Source organism: Erythrolamprus reginae, chromosome 3, assembly GCF_031021105.1.
Source record: "Erythrolamprus reginae isolate rEryReg1 chromosome 3, rEryReg1.hap1, whole genome shotgun sequence".
In the NCBI taxonomy this organism is placed as follows: domain Eukaryota; kingdom Metazoa; phylum Chordata; class Lepidosauria; order Squamata; family Dipsadidae; genus Erythrolamprus; species Erythrolamprus reginae.
The window spans coordinates 195,932,554-195,958,692 of record NC_091952.1 but is presented as its reverse complement, the minus strand read 5'-3'; the positions used below and the strand labels follow the sequence as shown (position 1 = coordinate 195,958,692).

General features: G+C 37.4%; 1 protein-coding gene across 11 annotated transcripts in view; it reads left to right on the top strand.

The window, feature by feature from the left end:
• CEP192 (centrosomal protein 192) overlaps positions 1-24,238 on the top strand; it is a 60,703-nt gene extending 36,465 nt beyond the window's left edge. For all 11 annotated transcript variants that reach the window (XM_070747484.1, XM_070747479.1, XM_070747475.1 and 8 more), the window contains 15 exons: positions 391-651; positions 1,219-1,325; positions 2,603-2,712; positions 3,829-3,970; positions 5,284-5,453; positions 5,752-5,875; positions 6,631-6,736; positions 9,814-10,015; positions 10,759-10,838; positions 12,522-12,617; positions 15,817-15,936; positions 16,374-16,492; positions 17,484-17,592; positions 17,884-17,942; positions 23,847-24,238. In XM_070747484.1, the coding sequence (XP_070603585.1) occupies positions 391-651; positions 1,219-1,325; positions 2,603-2,712; positions 3,829-3,970; positions 5,284-5,453; positions 5,752-5,875; positions 6,631-6,736; positions 9,814-10,015; positions 10,759-10,838; positions 12,522-12,617; positions 15,817-15,936; positions 16,374-16,492; positions 17,484-17,592; positions 17,884-17,942; positions 23,847-23,985 (1,944 nt within the window). In that variant the 3' untranslated portion in view covers positions 23,986-24,238. The remainder of the gene's footprint in view (positions 1-390; positions 652-1,218; positions 1,326-2,602; positions 2,713-3,828; positions 3,971-5,283; positions 5,454-5,751; positions 5,876-6,630; positions 6,737-9,813; positions 10,016-10,758; positions 10,839-12,521; positions 12,618-15,816; positions 15,937-16,373; positions 16,493-17,483; positions 17,593-17,883; positions 17,943-23,846) is intronic.
• The last annotated feature ends 1,901 nt before the right edge of the window (positions 24,239-26,139 follow it).

Genomic DNA, 26,139 nt, shown 5'->3' with positions numbered 1-26,139 from the left:
AAATAATGCTGATTTACCATTGTGCTATTTGTGGTCTATATTCAGTGTCATAAGAACAGACCTTATTCATGCAATATGGATTTTTTAATGTTCTGATATTCCCCTCCAATATAAAGTATATGCACTATATAGGAGCAAATAGCTGAATATATAGAGGAGAAGGCAATCTTTCAGACATGATATCTCTAAGCAGTTTAAACACTATAGTAATTTAAACACTTTATAGTTTTAACATTCTGCTAACTTGGTAAGTGGGTATACCTGAAGATCTTTATACACGTTCAAAAATTAAGGTTCCTCCCTTTTCTTGAACCAATGAAAAGCAATATGAAGGGACTCTTTCAATTAATGTCATTCCTATCTGTGTTTGTTTTCCCCTCTTTATTTTAGATACCATTGTATGGTTATGGAGGAAAAAGCAACGTGAGATTAGAAGATGTTAAAAAACACGCTAACAAATATATATTAGAATTGCCTGATTTAGCACCTGGTAAAACAAGTCATACTACTTTCTCTGTGCAAAATACGGGCCGCCGGGCTGCCTATGTAAAAGCATTGTGTTTTAAAAACATTTATGAAAAAAGTATCATAGATCCAAATACAATAAGAATCCTTCCAGAAAAGTTCATCCTTAAAGAAGGTTCAAAGCAGGTAAACATTTAAAGCAAACCATGTACAGTAATTGCTTGAATAAATATGACCTTTGTAAATTCTTAGATATTTTAAGATATGAATTTAATTATAATTTTGTTTTAATGAACTCAATCTGTATAGTCTGGAGGACAGAAGGAAAAGGGGGGACATGATCGAAACATTTAAATATACTAAAGGGTTAAATAAGGTCCAGGAGGGAAGTGTTTTTAATAGGAAAGTATACACAAGAACAAGGGGACACAATCTGAAGTTAGTTGGGGGAAAGATCAAGAGCAACATGAGAAAATATTATTTTACTGAAAGAGTAGTAGATCCTTGGAACAAACTTCCAGCAGACGTGGTAGATAAATCCACAGTAACTGAATTTAAACATGCCTGGGATAAACATATATCCATCCTAAGATAAAATACAGAAAATAGTATAAGGGCAGACTCGATGGGCCATGAGGTCTTTTTCTGCCGTCAGACTTCTATGTTTCTATGTTTTGTATCCATACATATTTTTAATGAAATGTAGTGCTTAGAGAAATATTTGAAATTTAATACAATAACTATCTTTCTCAGAGAATTGCAGTTACATATATTCCCTCTGAAGAAATCAAGAATTTATCAGTGTTGTCTACAATTTGCTTGTTTTATGGTGATGAAATTTTGAGACAACAATGTTACAGGTGAGATCTGTTTTTTGAAAGCCAAAGTAGCTTTAAAAACTCATAGCTATTCCCTTAACAATCATTCTGTTCACAGTCTAAGATAATTGATTCAAAAGAAGGGAGTAAATTCAAATATCAGGAAATTAATTCCATATACTGAAATAATTTGCATTTATGCAGTTTTTAATCTATATTATATAAGATTTAATAGTTCAATGTACTAGATTTAGAGGACTTTTAATGTTGCCTTTCAATTTCTTCATTTTTTCTTTATGGTACTAAGAATCCCAATCAAATGCCAATAGTACAATGTCAATTATACTATTCACATCAAAGGGCAATTTAACAAGGACAAGGTAGATTTTTAAAGTATTAATTAATGTAAGAGTTATGAGATTTGTCTTGACAGTGCTGATAATTGTTGAACAGTGAATTACAGCATCCCAAATACATTCTTCCAGAGGTGGGCTGCTGCCGGAACAGCTAATTATGCGCAGCACAGCAGCTCTGGAACACGAGTGCGGGATCGAGTGCAATTATGCTTTCTGCACCTGTGCAGATAGCAAAATTATGCACAGGTACGCGCATATGGGCCCGTTCAGCAAGGTTTTTTGCTTCCCCACTCATGCGTCCCTGTGCGCAATTTCCATGTCTTTGCAATTTTAATCTGAAACTGTTTTATACTGCAGATGGCTGCAGTGGAAAGCCTCTGATTCCAGTTGTATATGTCCCACCTGCATTTTTCAGAACTGTATTTGATAATATGAAAGATTCATGCATATTGGAGGCCTGTCAGATCATGATTTTAAAAATTGTATTTTATTGGCAGGTTATGATTATGAATCTCTTTAACAAACCAAAAAGAATATTAACTTCAGAAAAACCCATCTTTATGGGTTTATTAGTTATAGTCTCTAAAATCTTTACTTCCTGAATCCCATCATCATGCAGAGGACTCAGAATAGATTGATCTCTTCAGGAACCACTACAAATTGAAATTATAAAGCAAATAATTGTCAGTAATATTCTTGGGTTTGCCATGAATGTTTAAAATATTGGATAATCTTTTTTTCCGTGTAGAATCAAAATTACATTGATTTTAAATTTCATCCATTGTTATATTTTGTTTATATATATGACAAGGAGTAGCTCAGCTATATCTTGTTAGTACTCTTGGATATGCTGTTTTAAACCAGTACAATTGGAACCACTATTTTTATAGAGTATCTTTGTTTTATCAACTACTTCATGAAACTAATGTTATCTTTAAAATTATATTCAAATTTTCTACTTAGAACGATGCATCATAAACCTGAACAATTGCAAAAAATACTTTCTCCTGATAATCCGGTAGTAAATATTAAATTTGATGAAGAATTTCTCGGAGAAGAGCTAGTAAAAGAAGGTATTCTGAAATTCTATGTAACTTATATTATATGCATACACTTAAAATGTATTGCTTTCTTTGCGTTCCTCTCTCACTTTGTAAATACCATTGTATTATAAAACTGATGCAGAGATCAGATTCTACTGACATTGATTCTACTTCTACTTCCTCCAAGTTGATTATATTCTTCTCACTCCCTCTTGTCACGATTCTGTAGGCACCAGCTATGATTCCCATTCATTGGACTTTTGACACACTCTACATATCCTTGGCATTTGATTGAATGAATTGTCTATCAGACATTTTTACTAATTTGTTTCCCCCCCCACCTATTTCTAAAATTAATTTCCGACCTTAGCCAAAAGTTTTTTCTTATATTATAGTTCCTAGGTAGCACTAAGTAGCTTATTCTACATATCGTGCAGAATGCAGCTGCGAGAGCAATCATGGGCTTTCCCAAAAATGCCCATGTAACACCAACACTCCGCAGTCTGCATTGGTTGCCGATCAATTTCCGGTCACAATTCAAAGTGTTGGTCATCACCTATAAAGCCCTTCATGGCACTGGACCAGGGTATCTACGAGACTGTCTTCTGCTGCACGAATCCCAGCGACTGGTTAGGTCCCACAGAATGGGCCTTCTCCGGGTCCCGTCAACAAAACAATGTCGTTTGGCGGGCCCCAGGGGAAGAGCCTTCTCTGTGGCGGCCCCGGCCCCCTGGAACCAACTCCCCCCGGAGATTAGAATTGCCCCCACCCTCCTCGCCTTTCGTAAGCTCCTTAAAACCTACCTCTGCCGTCAGGCATGGGGGAACTGAAATATTCTTTCCCCCTAGGCCTTTACAATTTATGCATGGTATGTTTGTTTGTATGTATGTTTGGTTTTATAAATAAGGGTTTTTTAATTGTTTTAGTATTATTTTTAGTATTGGATTTACATGATGTTTTGTACTATTGTTGTTAGCCGCCCCAAGTCTACGGAGAGGGGCGGCATACAAATCCAATAAATAAATAAATAAATAAATAAATAAAGTATGGTGAAACTATAAAGATTATTAATGGGTTGCAAAACTATAATATTGGAATGGTTGAGCTTTTCTTTGATTAATTCAATTTGCCTTAATTATTTTCTAGTATATGACCTTCCGCAACATTTAAACGATCTCCAGTATTTTTTGACAAACATGCGAAAGATTACACTCTCTGTTGTTAATGATTCTGCTAGCACCATATCTGATAGTAGGCCATCTTCAGTACATCAAGTGGCATTGGAGAGGTAATGACTTATTTATTTTTTAAAAAGAATGCATTAAATTGCTCATGAAATAAAATTTAAATCTTTAAATTGTTAATGATCAGTTCGTCATTAAATAAGGGAATTACATATAAAATAAAAATAGATCTTAGTGGCCAATTAACATGCACCAGTAAATTTTAACACTGTATCTGAATGAAATCTATTTTTAACTTATGTATTTCCGATACCTTTTTCCTTTGTTCTATTTTGTTTAGAACCAAATTATAAAGTTTAGAAAATGTAACCCAAGAATAAAGAATAAAATTACTTTCACATGATACTGTATCAGTGATGGCGAACCTATTTTTGCTCAAGTGCCAAAAAACCCACAATGCAATGCCCTCCCCCCAAACAAATGGGTGCACACACTCACCACATTGCCGCTCCCCCGCGTATGCACACAGGTCTCACTGAAGCCTCTGGACTTCTGGTAGGCCCATTGGGCCAATTTTCACCCTCCCCAGGCTTCAGGAAAAAAAGCTTCCTGAAGCCTGGGGAGGGTGAGAAGTGGCCCAACAGGCCTATCAGAACTTCATCTCTGAACTTTCGGTAGACACGTTGAGTCCGTTTTTCACCGTCCACAGGCTTAGAAGGATTTCCTGAAGCCTGGGTAGGGGAGAAATGGCCTCCCCCCACCCTCCAGAAGGCTGAAAATCAAGCTGGAACTAACAGGGCAACGTTTCGTGTGCCCTCAGGTATGGCTCCGTGTGCCACAAGTAGCATGCATGCCATAGGTTCGCCATCCCGGCACTATATGGATATGGTTCTAAATTCCCATTCTTTCTCGGGAATTCCAGGGAAACAACAGATTATGGTTCTAGAACTGTTTTGAAAAAATTCACCTAGGAGCTGGAAAACGTCAATGTTTCTTGGTTTCTCCTTTGGAAATGTGAAATTTAAAGGGGGTGAGGAAAGGAAGCATACGGAGTTTCAAGGAAGGGGAGGACGTGTCTTTTTTTCTTTGACATTTATGTGGCTGTCTAAAGCAAATAATTCTGGATGGCTCACTATATACAATGTTAATGAAAAAAAATCTAAATACAAACAGACAAAATAAATACACATAAAAAAGGCAAGGCACTTTAGCCTCCATTACAAGCTTGTTGATATTGGCTCTGTTACATTTAGCCCTAAATATTTTCCAGAGCCCTAGGCTTATGACCCTAGTGGAGCTTGCCTATGATTGTCATATGTTGTAACAGTCTCAAAACTTGGTGATTGTCTTTCATTTTCATTTCCCCCTCTTTATTCGCCTAATATCTAGTGATTAACTGATTTTTAACTATTTAAAGACCTGGTTTTCCTGAGAAATCTGCTATGACTCTGGATGTACTACCCGTTAAAGGACCTCATGGCGTCGCCCTGTCTTCAAAAAATTATGGCTTAAATGAAGATACCCTTGCTTTTCATGAAACTTGGACTCTTCAACCAGAATTCCTGATTCTCACAGCTCCTTTTCAAAGTGAGTAATTTAACAGGTTTTAACACTTAATAAAAATATTGTTGTGACCTTTCCCCTGTTAATTTAGTCTTTATTTTTATATGTAAGTTATTAATTATTATTAATCATACAATATAATGGGACCTTGGAATATGATAATTTTCCATCTTGAATAATTGGTTACCAATTCAGAAAAAAAGGGATATCATTTTTTGGGCAAATTTACAAGTTTTTTTAAGTTAACAGTAAGTATAAAAAATATTTATAATTCAAATGTTTGTAGAAGATATGAAAACTCATGCAATTCTTATTTCAAAAGGTGGTGCAACAGTTACTAAATATACACAAATAACAAATAACTCAAACCGAACATTGAAATTTGAATTATCATGGCCTGCTCATTGTCTTACTGTAACTCCTCAACATGGAAATATTGAGCCAGGGTAGGTACTTCCATTGTTTTTGAATATTTAATGAAAACAGACAGATAATGACTTTTGATTCTGTATTCATTTGCCTAAAAGTGTCATTGAATTTGGAATATATGCATAGAATCATACTGCGAGTCTAATGAATTTCATTTTGTTATAAGAGTTTTTATATGGCCAATACTGTGGCTCCTAATGCCATTTGACTGTAATTCTGGAAGAATTACAAACAATCTGTAAGAAGTAAATTAATTGTTTAATTAACCTTAATAAGATAATTCTAATTGCATTTTAATTACAAATTTTGTTTTTGTCCTATTCCTCCAATTTTGAGGTATAGTTCCTAACACTCAAGAGAATCAAACTGCTGTAGAAAGAATGTTTTTTTTTGTGTCTTAGAGAATGTGGCAACATCATCTGAAAGCAGTAGAATCCATTACAAACTGACATTAAAAAGTTGATAACCTTTCTGCTGTTCATATGTCTCTTGCGTATATACAGTATATAGTTAAAATTTTCCATGCTGCAGGTTATGTGAACACAATTTATGGATATTTTGATCTATTTTTATATACTATAAAATAAATCTGTAGTATTCTAGTGATTTATGGATGTTTTGCTAAATGATCAATCCATCAGTATATGAAGTTTTTCATTATTCCTTAACCACAGTGAAGTTTATGAATCTTCTATACAAATCTCCAAGTATTATAGTTTATTGCATCAAATTTTCTCATTTCACTAAAGTTCATATTAAATTCATTTTATAGGAGCACTATTTCAATTAATGTGAGTCCAAATCCGTCACTTGCAGATAATAAATCAATACTTCCATGGAATGGTCTTATATACATACTTTGTGATGGTGGACAAAAAGTAAGTGCTTCAAAAATGTGCCAAAGTTCTAAAACAAAGCATTACTCATGATGTCACACCCTAGTTTTAATATTGTAAGCATATTTTCTGAAAAATATGGGAAGTAACTGCAAAAGAAATGGCAATGAAATAACAAATATGAATATTTGAACTCTGTTTGGAAGGCTAGTCCTAGAGCTTTGTACCTGTTAGTGGAAAAAATCAATACATACGTACTCAGGTACTTTTGATTTATTCCAACATGAGAATTATTGATTATCAAACCCCATCAGTCTCATCAGTTTAGTGAACTTTATTCCAATGAATGTGGCGACATTATAGGAATAACAATGATAAAATATGAAAGATGGTGAGCATGTTTCGCAAATTTGAAATACATTGAGACTATTCTAAATACAGTGGAATCTCTACCTAAGAACGCGTCCACTTAAGAACTTTTCTAGATAAGAACTGGGTGTTCAAGATTTTTTTGCCTCTTCTTATTTTCTATTTAAGAACCCAAGCCCGGAAAAATTTCCCAGGAAATTTGAGAGTGGCATGAAGGCCCGGTCAGTTTCCTGCCATTCCCCCTTTAATCCCAGCCATCTCGGGCTTTTCTGGACTGCCAGAGGAGCCTTACGGTGGTGCTTAAGGAGGCTTTTGCAGTTCAGAGCGAATGAAGCATTTTCCTTTGTCTGGGCGCTTGGAGAGAGAATGAACCTCTGCCAGCTCCCAGAGAATAGAAACTCCCTTCGCTCGGGGCAGCCGAGGAGTCACCACAGCGAAGGAAAGGCGCCGGCTACAAAGCGAGTGAGCAAGAGGAGAGGAGAGGGGAGTCCTTCAGCATGGGAAGGAAGAGGCAGCAAGTAGCAGCAGAAGCAGCCAGTGTATGGGAGGCAGCCTCACGCCGGGGTGTATTGGAGGTGCGTGCTCCTCCTCGCCGCCTGAGTCCCTCTTTTTTAAGTCTTAAAGTTTTGGATTTTTTTTTATTCTCCTCACCTCACCTTCTTCCTTCAGCAGTGACTCTCTTTCTCCTTTTCTTCCTCCTCCTCCTCCCACCCAAATTCCAAGCTTTTATTTCTTTCCTAATGGGTTTGCATGCATTATTTGCTTTTACATTGATTCCTATGGGAAAAATTGCTTCTTCTTAAGAACATTTCTACTTAAGAACCTGGTCACGGAATGAATTAAGTTCTTAAGTAGAGGTACCACTGTACTTTATTTATTTATTTATTTACTTACTGGATTTGTATGCTGCCCCTCTCCGTTGACTCAGGGTGGCTCACAACAAACATAGAATACATAATAAAACAATTTGATCCACTTAATAACAGTTAAAAAACTTAAAAACATCCTAAAAACTTAACAACATTCAATTATCATTCACTCAAACAATAGATCATTCTAAATACATTCGGTTGTGGGGGGGAGATCTAATGGCCTTAGGCCTGGCGGGAAAGATGAGTTTTCAAACCTTTTCAGAAAGCAAGGAGGGTGGGGATTACATAACCACCACCACCTTTTTTTCTGACTGTAATACATGAGAATGGTGTGATTGTGCAGTACCGATTGTTTTTAATATTTATTGGTTTTAAATTTAGCTTTTTATCTAATATTGGATTTGTATTCTGTATATTGTATTATTGTTGTTGTGAGCCGCCCTGAGTCTTCGGAGAGGGGCGGCATACAAATCAATCAATCAATCAAACAAACAAACAAACAAACAAACAAATAAAATAATACAGTACATGCAAATTTAAACAAAAATCTTCATCGGTATCAACAAGGCATGCTCTTCATATTAATAATCTTTGTTCTACATTGCCTCTCTATATTTAAAATATTAATTGATTGCCTGACAAATAGGGTATTGTCTCCAATGATATATAAGACAAAGGGTATCATTCACATTTTAATTAAGCTAATAAAAACTGGAATCAAACTTTTATTATTTACAAGTTGTTCTTGCTTAGTGACTGCTTTCCTTACTGACCATTTTAAGTTACAATGGTGTAAAATAGCTTTGTGACCAAACCTTGCATTTATTACACTTGCAATATCCTGTGGTCATGTAAACACCATTCACACTTCATAACCAGCATACATATACAACCATCATGACAACTCTTGTAATAATAGCAGTGTAGCTGAATCATTCTGATTATGCAAAAATTTTAGATTTTTTAAAATTCACTTGCTCATTTGAAACCAATGAATCAAGTCCATTTGGTCAAGTATAATTGTTGGAAAGATTGTTGATTAAGTTCTATTGGTACAATTAAGAACCTATAACTTTAAGGGGAAAACAATATCAATAGATTCATTAATAGGAGAAATTATTCAGTAATCTCATACTTTTAATAATTCTTAATTTTAAAAATAGAACAAAACCATACAATCATTAATATTTTTTAAAGAAACATTTTCAATAGCATCTAAATCAAGATATCTTACTTTGCCCTCCTGAACTTGTAAGAAGGCTCTAAAAATGATGTTGCAAATGTCACTGCTGTCCAACAAATACTTTAAAAAGATTTAATTCATACTTTCTATTAAACTATTGATATGATTGCTTATTAGCTAGTTACATTTATTATTTTCACATTGCAGTATAGAATAGAATAGAATAGAATTTTTATTGGCCAAGTGTGATTGGACACACAAGGAATTTGTCTTGGTGCATATGCTATCAGCGTACATAAAATAAAATATACATTTGTCAAGAATCATGTGGTACAACACTTAATGATTGTCATAGGGGGCCAAATAAGCAATGAAGAAGCAATATTAATAAAATATTAGGATATATAAGCAACAAGTTACAGTCATACAGTCAACATGGGAGGAAATGGGTGAAAGGAATGATGAGAAAAACTAGTAGAATAGAAGTGCAGATTTAGTAGAAAGTCTGACAGTGTTGAGGGAATTATTTGTTTAGTAGAGTGATGGCGTTCGGAAAAAAAACTCTTCTTGTGTCTTGTGTAGTAATTAATTTCCTAATATGTTAGGGTATGTGTCTTAGATAGCAGTTCTAAATATGCTAACTCGGGACAAATATAGAAAAAGCTATGAATTTTACGTCTTTCTATTATTTATAGCTTGTTAAGGTTCAAATTCGGGAAAATATCAATGAGGAGTCATCTAAAAAGTGCTCGCCAACTACTAAAACGGGTGCTCATCAACAGCAGTCTGAACTAGCTGTTGGTCACATACAGCCATGCCAGAAAAAACAGCTCACTAACCTTGAAATAAAAAATCGGACCATATTTTTTCCTGAGACAAAATCTGGTGAACACTCAGGTAAATTCTAACTTAGATATATTGGTATCCTTGGGGCACTTGTTTTTAGTGCTAAAAGAGAGAGAGAGAGACAGACAGGCAGACACAGAGGGAATAAAAACAAAAAATAAGCTCAATTTCTCACATTGCAGAATCTTTTCACTGTCTTTGCTGTCTCTTTTTTATAGAGATGTAGAAAGCAGGCCCAGAATCATGCAGGCCTGAGGTTCTTGCCATCCCTCAAGGCAGGATGCAGGATGACTCAAAAGGCAGAGATAGGAGGGAAGTGTGGGGAGATAGTTGAAAACAGTCCCTTAGCCTGCTAAACTTCAGGGCTGGGAAGAAGAACCAAACCTGGAATGGCTTGGCTTGGGATGGGATTAATTGTCACTTAATGACCTGCAATTCTTAATAACCACAATGAATGCTGGGATTACCATTATAAGTCATTGTGGTCATGTGATTTCTCACTTTATGACTGTACCAACTTATCAGTGGAAATTCCAATCCAATTGTGATCATAAATTGAGGACTAGCATGAACTTCTGTGGACTTTTCAAATTCAGCCTTCAGAAAATGCTGGAGTGAGAAGAGAATATTTCTATCACATTAGTCTTCTGTAGGAAAGCAACAATACTATAGTTACAACTTATTATCACTCCTGACCAAATAAAGAGCTTAGATTTTCAACAAACTGCTTGTTTCTGTGGACTGCTGAGAAATATACCACTAACATTTTACTGTTTGGCCATTTTATTTTACAGAAAAATACTTAGAGATTGAAAATAATGGAGATGAAAATTTGAAATGGTTTTTGACTTCATTTGCACCACCGTATGTCAAGGTTAGTTTTAAAAAATCTAATTTTCAAAGATTGGAACAAGAAAATTTTCTAGAAGAAAAATTTCCACATAAATTCTTGTAAATAAATAATCTGTTCACTTAAGCAATTTGTTTGGTGTTTTTATCGGTCTTTGCAGCCATTCTCTGCAACTACTTATTAAACATGGTTTATTCAAAGCATCATGTAGGTTAACATGCTTTTCATTCTTCACTTACAAAACTAGTTAACCAGTATATACGAACTACTGTAGTTATAGTTATTCCTAACTGACATACTGCTGATGTAAAAGTTTGAATCAAATCAGAAATGAAATAATTTGTATTAAATATTATATTTCATATTATTGCAGAAAGCAATTTCATATTTCATTCAATAATTTTGATTGCTTTAATATGCTTGATTGCTTTTCTTACCTACGAGAAAAAATTGATAAATATCATATGTGGAAATCGGTGATATCATCAGAAGAGCAGGTGTGGCTGGAATGTTTTGTTAAGCTCTGTTTAATAAAAACCTGGTTTTTATTTTAAGAAAACACTTCAGAATTCACTAGATAGCCCACGACCTACTGTGTCATTGTTTTAGAGATATTTTATTAACTGATAAGCAGATTGGCCATGGGTGGACAAAAAGCATTGGCAGAAGGAGTAAGTTCTGACTTCCAGGTAGTATCCCCCTTGATTTTGCTTGTGGGAAGCTGGCAGGGACTGTCGGAAACCACATCACAGGACTGTGGTGGTCTGGTGCAGCTGCACAGCTACTACAGTATTTTGCCAAAACAATTCTTGAGATTTCATTCCTATGGGAGTAGTGGGTCCTGGATTTTGGATGCATTCTTTAAAATAGCTCATTTGAGGTACGTGTACTTTGATTAAAAAATTGTCACCCTATGACTGTTTCACCCTATTGAAGGTTAAAAACAGACAAACATAATTTTAATGCTTTTGAAAATATGTCAATTAAGGGCACTATGTATCAGGTTTAATATCACCAGCCTTAGTTTGTTCACATATATTGTTATCTGAAATTCATTTGTTGAATCAAGAAATGATAGATGTACTTTTAGTGAAAACGTAAAATAATTTTAAGTGTTTCATAATAATAGAATCGATAACAAAAGAAACAATTTTTATATAATGGTTACACTATGAACACAATACTGTATTTTTTGGAGTATAAGACACACCATTTTATTCCCTAAAAGTGGGTGAAAATTTAAGTGAATCCTATAGACCAAATATGGGTGTTTTTGGCCTCCCGAACCTTCCGCATGTCATGTTTTTGCCTTCCCAAGCCTCTAGAAGCACTTTGCGATGCTCTGCATGGCCCATTTTCACCAAACACGTGCCCAATTTTGGCCTGTACAGTGCTCCTGGGGGCTGGGGAGGGCAAAAAAGCAATGCATAGACAGCTTGGAAGCCCAAAACGGACCTGTTTTCCCCAAAAATGGACCATGCAAACCACTGCAGAGTGCTTCTGGGGGCCAGGGAGGGGGAAAACGGGATGCACGGACACAGAAAACTATTTTTTTTCTTGGTTTCTTCCTGTAAATTTATAATACGAAAAATACCGTCTATTATTGAAATTCATTATCTCTAATCAATCAAAAGTAATGTAATTAAAGTTTATTTAAACACTGCTTTATTTAACTAATAGTTTTGATTAATAATTGTTTAATTTTAGGATTTTGATGAAAGTGGAGATGTTTACAGAGCTACATATGCTGCTTTCCAATGTTCCTATCTTTCAGGTACTCTTGAAATTTGTGGAAAAGAAAAAGTAAGTCATTATTTGATCATGTTCTTAGTAATGCATTGTATTTTTATTGTCTTTAAAGGAAGAGGAGATGCCCCAAACTCATAGGTTATAATTGATAAAAGTGTTCCTCAAGACAGGTTGTTGTAGAAATGTCTATTTTGAAAATAAATCATGCATATCAGTAAGATTTTATTGTTAGTCCTAAATATATGAACTTGTCAGCTCAGGTTCAAGTGCCGCAGGAAGAGGTGAGCTCCTGTTACTTCCTTGGCTAAGAAATGGACATGAGCTCAGACTCCTAATGTCAGAAACAACTGGGCAAGGGAAACCTTTATCTTTATACGAAAGCATTGTTCTTTGAGTACATTGCACAAAATGAATTCTTTTTGTTGGAATAATTTCCAATTATTCTGAAATAGTTGCTCTTCCATTATCTTTACCCTTTATGCATTCAGGAAAGATACTTTTCTTGCCTTTTACTTTCACATTCTGTGTGAATGATGTTACCAGGGGCTATAGAGAGCCTAACTTTGAAGGCCAAAGTGTGATTAGGTACAAAGTGGAATTAAGATTAGTACAAACCTTAAACAACTATGTCCTTAAGTTGACATGATTAAGCTCTGCAGCTGATGTGGAAAGCCTGGACAAGATGTGCTTAGTTTAAGGTGTTTCCAATAAATGCTCTTTCCCTTAAGGGTCATCTGCCATTCATTATTAGCAACATTAATTTTAACTTTGTTACCTTTACCATACATGGTGGCAATTCTGCAATTCTGGCAGTTGAGCAGAAAAAAATGGTGAAATACATGGCTAAGATACAAGATTTTTTTGTTTGTTTATTTTCAAAAGTTTATCAAAAGTTCATTTTCATTCAATTGTTTTCAGAGGATAGCGATATTCTAAAATCCTTGGAAAAATTATGTTCCTTTTTTTCCCATGGCATATTTTTTTTTCTTGATTTAAACAGTGAAGAGTGTTTTCTACACAAATTTATAAGGAAGGAAGAGGAAGAAGTCAGAGGCATAAGAAAATGCAGTAGGACAGTTCCTTCTGGGAAATTAGGCTGTTGCTATCTCTATTGTCTGAAATTAGTTTCATCTTTCTGCCGCCATCCCAACCTAACCATTTCTGTGTATTTTTAATAATGACCACTAGGTGATAGTAAAGAACAACATATGTAGCTTTTATACTCCCAAATGAGTAAAAAGTTAATAAACAAAGTACACAGACAGGGGGGGGGGGGCAGCCCAGATTGAAGTCCACCCTCAGCCACAGAAAGTTACTGAGAAATCCATTGTCTCTCGGCCCAGACAACCTTATAGGGTTGTTGTCAGGAAGAATGAAGGAAATGTTAATTTCCTCTGAGTTCCTAAAAAGGAAAGGCAAGATAAACTCTTATTTATTTATTTATTATTTATTAATTAATTAATTTATTTATTAGATTTGTATGCCGCCCTTCTCCGGAGACTCGGGGCGGCTAACAATAATAATAAAACAGCATATAACAAATCTAATATTTAAAATAACGTATTAAAAAACAAACATACATACAAACATACCATGCATAAATTGTTTAGGCCTGGGGGGAAGGAATATCTCAATTCCCCCATGCCTGATGACAGAGGTGGGTTTTAAGGTACTTGCGAAAGGCGAGGAGGGTGGGGGCAATTCTGATCTCTGGGGGGAGCTGGTTCCAGAGGGTCGGGGCCGCCAAAGAGAAAGCTCTTCCCCTGGGTCCCACCAGACGACATTGTTTAGTTGAAGGGACCCGGAGAAGGGCAACTCTGTGGGACCTAACTGGTTGCTGGGATTCGTGCGGCAGAAGGTGGTCCCGGAGGTATTCTGGTCCAGTGCCATGAAGGGCTTTATAGGTCATAACCAACACTTTGAATTGTGACCGGAAACTGATCGTCAACCAATGCAGACTGCGGAGTGTTGGTGTGACATGGGCATACTTAGGGAAGCCCATGAATGCTCTCGCAGCTACATTCTGCACGATCTGAAGTTTCGAACACTTTTCAAAGGTAGCCCCATGTAGAGCGTTACAGTAGTCAAGCCTTGAGGTGATGAGGGCATGAGTGACTGAGCAGTGACTCCTGGTCCAAGTGGGGCCACAACTGGTGCACCAGGCAAACCTGGGCAAACGCCCCCCTTGCCACAGCTGAAATATGTTTCTCTAATGTGAGCTGTGGATCAAGGAGCACGCTCAAGTTGCGGACCCTCTCTGAGGAGGTCAATAATTGCTTCAGTGTTGTCACATGAAAAGATATACTTAAATATTTACAAAATGTGAGCGGTATACTCACTTCTGTGACATACTGTATTTAAACTGAGTCCTTCGGGCAGCATAGAAGTCGAAATAAATTTATTTATTTATTGGACTTATATGCTGCCCCTCTCCGTGGACTCATGGTCAGTATATGCCTCCTGACCTTTGAGCCCTAGCATACCGTAGCATGTCTACTAAACTCACACAGTTGCAGCTATGTCAGCAAACTGCTTAAACAAATTAGTCTGGAGTGTCGGCAGAGCAGAGGAACACTTCTAGTAAGGACTGTGTTCTCCATATATATGTGAGATGTACATTGCCTGCTGATCTTATTGTATGATGGAAAAGAGAATAGCAATACTACACTAAAGACCATAATATTTTCTGTAAATATTATTAGCACCTATCACTATCGCTGTGCAAGCTTCATTGCCTGCCTATTGGCTTCCACAGGGAGTCAAGGTGCTGGTTATTACCTTTAAAGCTCTTTTATGGCATAAGACTTGGTTACTGAGGTTTCTGCTTACCCAGTATGTTTGGACCAAGTTCATGAATTCCAGATCCCTTCATTAAATGTTGTCATTTTATCAGACCTATTCAGTGTACCTCCCACCCTCTGGAATAACCCCCAGAGATATAGACAGTATGTTGTCTTCTGAGGGTCCAAAAAGCCTTTAAAACCTGGCTTGGTCTCAGGCCTGGGATTAATAAATTGTTGGGGAGGGTGCAGATGTGGTTGCTTTTTATGGTTAGTCTAGACTGCCTTGCTTCATTTTCTTTGTTTTTAATTGCTTTAATTATTGATTATGTTTTCTTACCGCACCCTTAGTTCATTTCAGTGTGTTTTTAAAAATAAAATCATGTCATCATGTTAAAATATAGTTCATTATATTAATTCAATTAAGTTTGGTCAAATAGTCATACATTCATTATTTTTTAATTTCTTGATAGATTATAGTGTTGTTTCTACCTAGAGACAAAGGGCACTATTCTCAGTTTTGGGATCTTGAGTGTCACCCATTGCATGAGCCTCATTTGACAGATAAATATAGACTTCAGTTTTGTGGAATGGTAAGAATATGAATGATGTAGTTATTTTTGTTTGAACTAGTCATAATTATAACATTCCTTTTACATTGAATGGAAGAAGAAAAAAACCCCATCCCATGGTAAACAATTTGTGTGTTTATGTCTAACTGCTTTCTGACTGAAGCCTTAAAATGAACCATTTAAATAGAATATTTTTGCGAAATCTTATGTTATATACTTCGTAAAATACCAGCATTTGATAAAATACTAGCATTTATCTCTTACATCCTTCCTTACACTCTAGCAAGTACCTATAATGATACTAACCTTATTATGAAAGTATCAGCTTTAAGTAATAGTTCTGATTTACTTAATTTCTGTAGATTAAAATTAGTTTGTTGATTCGGTTTCGGCATAATTTATGGGTAAAAATCATAGTACTTCTCTAATTATGTTTTGCAATTTATATATTGTAACAGAGTACCCTAAGCAATAAACAGTTAAAAAACAAAGTGTCTACATCATCATTGGTAAAAATCAATATTCGAGATGTATCACAAAGAAGAGAATACCTCAGTATATTTGATGACAATATATGGTATGTAAGTTGGATGATTTATAAAATACATTTCTGCATATTCATTCTTTCTAAGGAAAGTAAATTCTCTTTGTTTTTGTTTTTCACCATCACATAAATATCCATACGTAAGTCATATCAAAATATACATACCGTGTTTCCCTGAAAATAAGATCCTATCTTATATTTTTGAACCTTGAAATAAGTGCTTGGCCTTATTGCCATGCACTCAAAAACCAATTGGGCTTATTATCGGGATGTCTTATTTTGGGGAAACAGTATACTTGTCTATCCAATAAACTATAAATAAGCATCCTAATTTTGTACCCTTTGTACTTTTATCATCAGTCTGTTTTTCCCCAATTTTTCATAATGCTCCCCTTCCTCTATCTCCCTCTCTTCCCTCTACCTTTCCCTCCCCCTTCTGTCCCTCTTTCTCTCCCCCACCCTCCTAGACTTCCGGAAGGCCTTAAAAACATGGTTTTGCTGACAGGCCTGGGGCCGTTGAGCTATAGTATTCTGTTCCAGCCTAGAAATTGGATGATTGTGGGGTTATAATTGTAGCATATTGTTTTATTTATGTACACTGCCCAGTGTCCATCAGGAGTTGGGCGGCTTATAAATCTAATAAAATAAAGAAAAGAAAAGAAAAGAAAGAAAGAACTAGTCATCCCAAACTGATTATTTTCCCCAGTGAATAAATTTACCCGAACATAGAACAATTTTCTTATCAGAGACAATAATATTTTACATTCAGAATCCTTGACAAACACAAGATTCAAAACTATGACGTAGTCTACATATAAATACTCTTTATTCAATTAAACATGGGGGGAGGATGCAGTTTTATTTTGTGAGCATGAAAATTAATTCAGATGTTTCCTAAGACTAAAACAGTGACATTAATTGGTCATATAAAAAACATTTTGTAGCTTTAAGTAACTTCCCAATTACAAATACCAATTAAAACAGAATTATTTTTAGTAGCATTTTTTTCTTTTTTTTAAACCAGGAAAGGTGTATATGCTCAAGAAGATGTCTATACATTTCCTCCAACTAAGGTTGGTGAATCATCTACATTGAAAATCAGCATGAAGAATTATTCTATGTCTTCCTGCCAGGTATATTGACTTCCAAGTTTTGTTTAAAGTTATATTTGGTAAATCTTCACACTAACATGCCTAACACTTAATATAGTAATAATTATTAAAATCAGAAATCACATTAAATGAAAATACTAATATTGAACTATGTATCATAACTTGTAGCCCAAGCTTAGCTGTTATATTTTTTTTCTTCCTGGACCCTGCATATGGCTGTTTTAATTGAAATTTATGTCTCATGAGAGATTATATACTTGCTGGGTAATAAATCAAATAACTCAAATATTTTAAACAATTATTAAATTACAGCTCAACTTTAGAAGCCCTGGAGAGCCTTTTTATATCAAGCATTCCCATTATAATTTGAGGTGAGTGAAAATAAAATAAAACATTTTTTTTCTTAAGACAGTAGAAGGCATACAGATATTCCTTTCTTTACGATTGGTCATTTTATGACTGTTTGAGGTTAAGATGAATATGAAACAGAATATTCATACTAACTCTCAATATCTGTCTGGGCCCATAACTGTTTTTAATGTATGAGCAGAGTAATCCTTGTTTGCAAAGGTTTATATTGAGATTAGTTGTGAATACCTACTCAGCCACACACAGATATATTAACTTGAATTAAAGTTTACTTTTAGAAATAGCATGTTCAAATAAACAATACAAAATCATACATATAATATAAGGTGACCAGACATCCTGCTTTTGGCGGGACAGTCCCACTTTTGAACAATTTGTCCTGCATCCCGCGGCGTTTATTAAAAGTCCTGATTTTTTTAAAAACGGGATGTCTAGTCATCTTTAGGCTTGTAGCAACAAGGTGCGAGGACCTGCAGGCCGCTTGGCGGGGGTGGAATGCTGAGGGGCTTCTCCTTGGAATGCAAATAAACCACACCCCTTTTAATAACCAGCCGACGGTGCCTTCCCCACCCCCTAGCTTCTCTTCCATCCCGGCTTTTGCTTTGCCCTGCGGTTTCCCTGCATTTTCATCCAGGCCGCCCTTTGCCTTTCACTTCTTGACGCTTCCTTTTGAACTGCAGGGAAACCATGGGGCAAAGCAAAAGCTGGGGTGGTAGAGAAGCACGGGGATGGGGAAGACACCGTTGACTGGGTCTTAAAATGGGTGTGGTTCATTTGCATTCCAAGAAGGAGGAGCCCCTCAGCGCTTCCCCCACCAAGCCGCCTGCCGGTTCTCGCGCTATTCATCTATCTCCCCTTCTTGGTGAGTCAGTGGAGACACCCGCCTTGCCAACCCATTGCCCTTGGACGCTGCGATGTTTGGCGGTTTGAAGACCGCAGCTGAGTTCCATTTGCGATCTCCTACCTCCCAAGCGCTCTACAAGGGAGCCGAAATGCCTGCCCAGGGTTGCAACAGAGATGCAAAGGGGTTGGGACTGAAAAGTTTCCCCGGGGAGTCTCGGTTTCTTTGTTTGTTTAGACGTTCATGGCTCTGAGGGGAAGAGGCTTTAAAGCAGAGCCCCTGTTGAAGCCTTCGCGAGTTTGGGCTCATGCCAGCATCCCCCCCCCCAAGTCATTCCCCTGCAATGGTCTCCCGCTTTGCCGTGGTTACAATCTGGTCACTTTAACATAATAGTCAGAATAACAATACAACATTACCAAGTACATTTTCTTACCAGTTGTCTTTGTGATAAACAAAGATATTAAGTTTAATTTTTTTTTAGCTGTAATATGTAACTATAATACTGTATACAGCAGTGAGTAGCCATTAACAATGAGTAGCTTAGACAAAAAGAAACAGTGGGACTCCAGAGAAATAAACGTGAACTCTAGCTCCCTCTTGTGGCAGTCTGCAACACCTTAGCAAATCAGACATAGCTCAGTTTATTCTGTATATTGCCAACCCAAGTGTTTTAGACACAGTCCTAACAGAACAGATAGGATGGTAGGTAAAACCAGGAGGTGGTACCAGCAGGAGGAGGTAAAATGAACCACATAGAACAACACAACTTATATCTGAATGAGAGACAGAGTGTTAGGATAGCCACTTACTATAATCTCTATGGTGAGGTTCATATAGCGTAATCTGGCAAGATTCTGGTGTGAACAAATAAACTGAATTTTGGCTGGATTTTTCTATGTTGTTCTTGAGCTGGGTTCAACAGTATCCCCAGCCTCAATAAATGGATACACTGCTTCCCCTAATCATGTGACTGCTTGCCGGGCAGGTCAGCTTTATGTTGGCGTGTTTTGTGGGCACTTCACTATTGTACATCTGCCAGATTCACTATATTTATTCATATCTCATCTTTATTATTTTATAATAACTCAAGGCAACGAATATCCAGTTGCCTTTCATAGCTAAGGCGGGACTTGAGCTCAGTCTCTTGTTTTCTAGTTTTTTAACCACTAAACCACAGATATCAAACTCATGTATAGTATCACCTAGCTGTAACTTGATATTTTGCAATGTTTTTACCTTTGCAGAGCTGGGGTGGGTGTGGCCTGCATGTGATGCATCTGGCCCGCAAGCCGCCACGTTGACACCCCTGCACTAGATCAAACTGGTCTAAAAATGCCAATTCAAATGAATTGATTTGCTTAATAATTACAGCATTCACTTAATGACTGTAGCATTCGCTTAACAACTATTGTGAAAAGGCCAAAAACTAATGGTCATATTATTATTAAATAACCGTCTAGTCATATGACTTACAACCACAATAACCATAATTGACCCTAATTGCAAATTGGGAATGAGAGAATATATGTAATGCCCTATGTACCTGCTGTGTGCGAATAAAATATATATTATGGTCTGTATTATAATTACAGTGTAATATTATGGAGATATTGTATACAGTATCTTGTAAATAATAATTTTACTATATGTTGGCTTGTATTATTGACTGAACAACCACACCGCCACATGTACTCTGGTTTAAATACAGCATTTCTATCATTGGGCATAGCCCAGTTATGAATGCTGACAATATACATGGAGGACCTTGTTTGCTGTAGCTTTGGCTTTCTTTAATTGCTTCCAAAATCCCAGTGGTTTTAGATTTTATTATTAGTTTCCTTTATTGTTAAATATTTAATATTAGTAATAATTTGGAATAGATTTTGCAGAAACAGAATGAAAATCATAAGAGAGATGGGTACCTGAAAAGTTTACATACTTGTAAAAAGGAAAGTCTACAAAATATATTACTGTTTTAGCCTTTTTTTATCTGCAGAAGATTCAGAGTGAGCCACAATATTCTTCCATAGATTAGTCAGTAAGAGAATCACTGTTTATAATATGGGGGTATGCAACCTGCAGATTTGGTCGCTGAAGACTGACCTACAAAGGTTTTCCTGCTGATTAATTTCATCACTTGGCTAGCATGAGCTATATTATTGATTCTGCAAATGCCATGAAATAAATTGATCCCTGTTTCATTCTGCATCCATGTACTCCTACTTAAGTCAGGGGAGGGAGGAGCACAAAGCAATAATGTACACTAGTGATGTCATTGCTTTTAAATTTTTGTAGATTAAACTTTGGAGTGAAAATACTGGTTACCTATGGCTACGGCAGCAGCAACCAATCCTTTTCCATTCATAGAGTCCCATTTTTAAAATAATTATTTCAGCCACTGAGAGCAATTGATGAATATAAATTCAATAAATAAAATAAAACATACCTGATATATAACAATATCACAGAACTGACGCATTAATAAATGGGAAAGTTTCCTGCCAAAATTTGGCAGGACAGTCTGAAAATATGTTTGATGCCACTGGTGACCCACAGATTGCCTACTGTGTATTAGGTATTACAGTTTCTTTTTAGCCTATTTGATTGCTTTATGCATCTTTACTTAGCAATAGCACTTACTCTTATATCCCACTTCACAGTGCTTTATAGCCCTCTCCAAGCAGTTTACAGAGTTAGCATATTGCCCTCAACAATCTGGGTCCTCATTTTACTGACCTCAGAAGGATGGAAGGCTGAGTCAACCTTGAACCAGTGAGGTTCGAACTCCCAGCAGTCAACAGAATTAGCCTGCAATACTACATTCTAAGCACTGAGCCACCCTGGTTCAGTTATCAGATATGTAAAATTGTCTTGAATAGTATTGATGTTTTAGAAGAAATTGTCATTGTGAACTGGGGTAGTCTTGCTTAAAAATCACTTGTTCAGTCACATATCTAAGTTGTGACAGCATTGAATGAATGGCACTTACAGCTAATCCTAAAAATTCAAGCCATTGCACCACTCCCGTGGTCATATAACTGCAATAATGGTGCTTTGTAACTAGCTCATTCTTTTGAAAGTTGCAGCCCCCTATGGTCATGTGGTTGCCATTTGTGCCTTTCCTGCTGTCTAAGCAACAAACATAATCAATGCAGAAGCCAGCAGGGAAGGTCACAAGTTACTCTGATACATGCCCCTAGATTCCCTCCATATGTACAGTGAGGTGTCCTACTTCCCCCATCTTTCCTATATTCGCATGGCTCCCTCCTTCCTCTGGCCTCTTTTTATGTGGCATAAGGGCCTCCTTCCCTGGTCCCACTTCATTCCTCTGGTGTAGCATGGTGTCCTTTTTTAGTCAGCTCCTCCCTCTCCTCCGCAGCAACTACACAGTCTTTACCTCAGGTTCTCACGTTTGTGTGTCCTGGAGTTACAACAGCAACTGGATGTGCAGTTATCACTAAGAGTTAGCAATCACATGACAATACTCTTTACAATGCGAGAGCAGTCATGGGCTTCCCCAAATATGCCCATGTTACACCAACACTCCGCAGTCTGCATTGGTTGCCGATCAGTTTTCAGTCATAATTCAAAGTGTTGGTTATGACCTATAAAGCCCTTCATGGCACCGGACCAGATTATCTCAGGGACCGCCTTCTGCTGCACGAATCCCAGCCACCAGTTAGGTCCCACAGAGTGGGTCTTCTCCGGGTCCCGTCAACTAAACAATGCCACTTGGCGGGACCCAGGGGAAGAGCCTTCTCTGTGGTGGCCCCGGCCATCTGGAACCAACTCCCCCCAGAGATTAGAATTGCCCCCACCCTCCTTGCCTTTCGTAAGCTACTTAAAACCCACCTCTGCCGTCAGGCATGGGGGAACTGAGATACTCTTTCCCCCTAGGCCTTTAGAATTTTATGCATGGTATGTCTGTATGTATGTTTGGTTTTTATATTAATGGGTTTTTAATCGTTTTTACTATTGGATTATTTTGTATACTGTTTTATTATTGTTGTTAGCCGTCCCGAGTCTCCGGAGAGGGGCGGCATACAAATCCAATAAATAAATAAATAATAATAATAATAATAATAATAATAATAATAATCATCATCATCATCATCATCATATTGTTCAGTGATGGCAATCTTGGTTCCAACTGCCTCATACCCCCAAGGACTACTTGTATACAAAATAATGTACAGTGATCCCTCGAGTTTCGCGATCTCGATCTTCGCGAAACGCTATATCGCAATTTTTAAAAAAATATTAATTAAAAAAAAAACCACTTCCGCGTTTGGCTTCGGGAGTCAGCTGGGAAGCGGCACGGCTGTTTTAAAAGGTCGCAGCCGGCCTGGGGGGCTTCCCAGCACCCCCCCGAACCCCCAACCCGGGTTCGGGGGGGTGCTGGGAAGGCCCCCAGGCCGGCTGCGACCTTTTAAAACAGCCGCGCCGCTTCCCAGCTGAGTCCTGAAGCCAAACGCCAAAGGCGAACTTCCGCGTTTGGCTTCAGGACTCAGCTGGGAAGCGGCGCGGCTGTTTTAAAAGGTCGCAGCCGGCCTGGGTGGCTTCCCAGCACCCCCCTGAACCCCCAACCTGGGTCTTCCCGGCCGCCCGCCCGCCAGCAAGAGGGGGAAGACCCAGGGAAGGTTCCTTCGGCCGCCCAGCAGCTGATCTGCTCGGTAGCGCAGCAGCAGCGAGGAGCCAAATCGGGGTTTCCCCTTTGCGTGGGCGGCGGGGAACACAAACTCCTCCATCTACGCATGCGCGGCCGTAGGAAAAAAAGGGCGCGCATGCGCAGATGGTGTTTTTACTTCCGCAACTCTACATCGCGAAAAATCGATTATCGCGAGGGGTCTTGGAACGGAACCCTCGCGATAATAGAGGGATCACTGTAATCCATACGTTTCTGTTTCCTTTCCAGAGTAGCACAACCAACTGACAAACTGTAATATACTATTATGATAAGAAAATACTCTGCTGGTAATAGAGCTCCAGAACTTGCTTTTTCTCAATCTAAATAAGTTGAAGTCTGTTAAATGCTCATCTAATTCTTGCACATTTTCTCTCACAGATGTCACCACTACTGCAATTTACCAGTCCAATTCAAACCAAGGTCTCCAGGCATTTTCAAATGTGTATTGGTGGTCGAGACAGATAAAAATGGAATTCTTACTATTCAACTAATTGGTGAGGGTTTGGCAGAAAAATAGTTAAATATGTTGTTAACGATGCACATTATGAATGTAAATTATTAAATTTCCATTTTTTATAGAAAATAAATTTATAGGTAACTCAAGTATTTGTAAATTTTAATAAAGTAAATTTATTAATGTATACTATCATGGAAACTGCACTTTTGCTGTTGAAAGCAGCATTGTAAGTAACTTTTGTTTTGATTATGACTTCTCAAATGACAATGTATGAGTTCATTTTTTTAAAAAAAATAAAGCTTTCTTTAAATATTTTCCCTTTTATTGTGTTTATTGCTAACTCTCCTTTATATATTCTACATGAATATTTTGTATCTAATAAAATCAAACTCTCTAACTTCCAACTGTATTGTTGAAAGTTGTTACCAATAGAAACATAGAAACATAAAAGACTGACGGCAGAAAAAGACCTCATGGTCCATCTAGTCTGCCCTTATACTATTTCCTGTGTTTTATCTTAGGATGGATATATATGGCATGTTTAAATTCAGTTACTGTGGATTTACCAACCACATCTGCTGGAAGTTTGTTCCAAGGATCTACTACTTTTTCAGTGAAATAATATTTCCTCACGTTGCTTTTGATCTTTCCCCCAACTAACTTCAGATTGTGTCCCCTTGTTCTTGTGTTCACTTTCCTATTAAAAACACTTCCCTCCTGAACCTTATTTAACCCTTTAACATATTTAAATGTTTCGATCATGTCCCCCCTTTTCCTTCTGTCTTCCAGACTATACAGATTGTGTTCATTAAGTCTTTCCTGATACGTTTTATGCTTAAGACCTTCCACCATTCTTGTAGCCCGTCTTTGGACCCGTTCAATTTTGTCAATATCTTTTTGTAGGTGAGGTCTCCAGAACTGAACACAGTATTCCAAATGTGGTCTCACCAGCGCTCTATATAAGGGGATCACAATCTCCCTCTTCCTGCTTGTTATACCTCTAGCTATGCAGCCAAGCATCCTACTTGCTTTTCCTACTGCCCGACCACACTGCTCACCCATTTTGAGACCTTTTCCCCAAGTGCATTATTTTTCATTTGGAAACATTAAACTGCAGTTTCCATTGCTTTGACCATTTATCTAATAAAGCTAAATCATTTACCATATTACAGACCCCTCCAGGAATATCAACCCTATTGCACACTTTAGAGTCATCAGCAAATAGGCAAACCTTCCCTACCAAACCTTCCCCTATGTCACTCACAAACATATTAAAAAGAATAGGACCCAGAACAGACCCTTGTGGCACACCGCTTGTAACCTGTCTCTGCTATGGCAATGGTTTTATTAAAACTCATCTAGGAATGTTAAATATTGAATTTGAATTTGTATGTTTAAAAGTGGCAAAGGTGAGTTCCGGTTTTTGGCGTCAAGCTTTCACCAGGCAGCCTTCCTTTTCTCCGGGGGTTGTCCTGGCCTTTCGTGTGTTTTTTTGGTGCTTAACGGCGATCACTGACCTGGAGAGATGGTGATTTAATAGAGGAACTCCTTGTGTACCTGAGGGAGGTCGGCGGACCCACCGGGAAGCAGGGAAACCCTTTTTGCCAGTGCACGAAGAACCGATCTGCAGATCGGCCTGAAGCTGTGACGCTCCGACTCCATTAAGGAAGCTGTGAGAAGGCGGTGGTGAAAGCTTTTGGAGTGAAATAAGTGAAGAGATTCCTTTTGATCGATCGTTGTTTGTGGATAATAGCAGATGAAATACCCCCTGTTGTATCCTTTGTATTGTTAAGGAAGAGTGCCAAAACCTTTGAGAAAAGCGGCGACTGTGATCCTTAATTGGCTGATGGTGGCAGAGAACAAACAAGACTAGGAAGATCGAGCAGATATGATTTAAAACCTTATACCAACTGAACTTTTTCTGCTGGACTCTGATTTTGCAGTGAAAGATTGGAAACAACGTGTGATACACAACATTTGGGGGTGAGAAAGTTTTGGATGTCTTGATGGTAAGAGGAAGTTTTGGACAGATTTAAGTGGATTAGAACGAACTGAGTCGGTGACAAGCCACAAAAATCGGAGGTTTTTATATACTTAATCTTTTTCCTTTTTTTTTACCCTCTCTTCCATCTCCCCTCTGTCTAACCCCACTACTTCACCTCACTTTTGATTGCATATTGACTTTGCATTGTTGTTCCAGTTGTCAGAAAACAA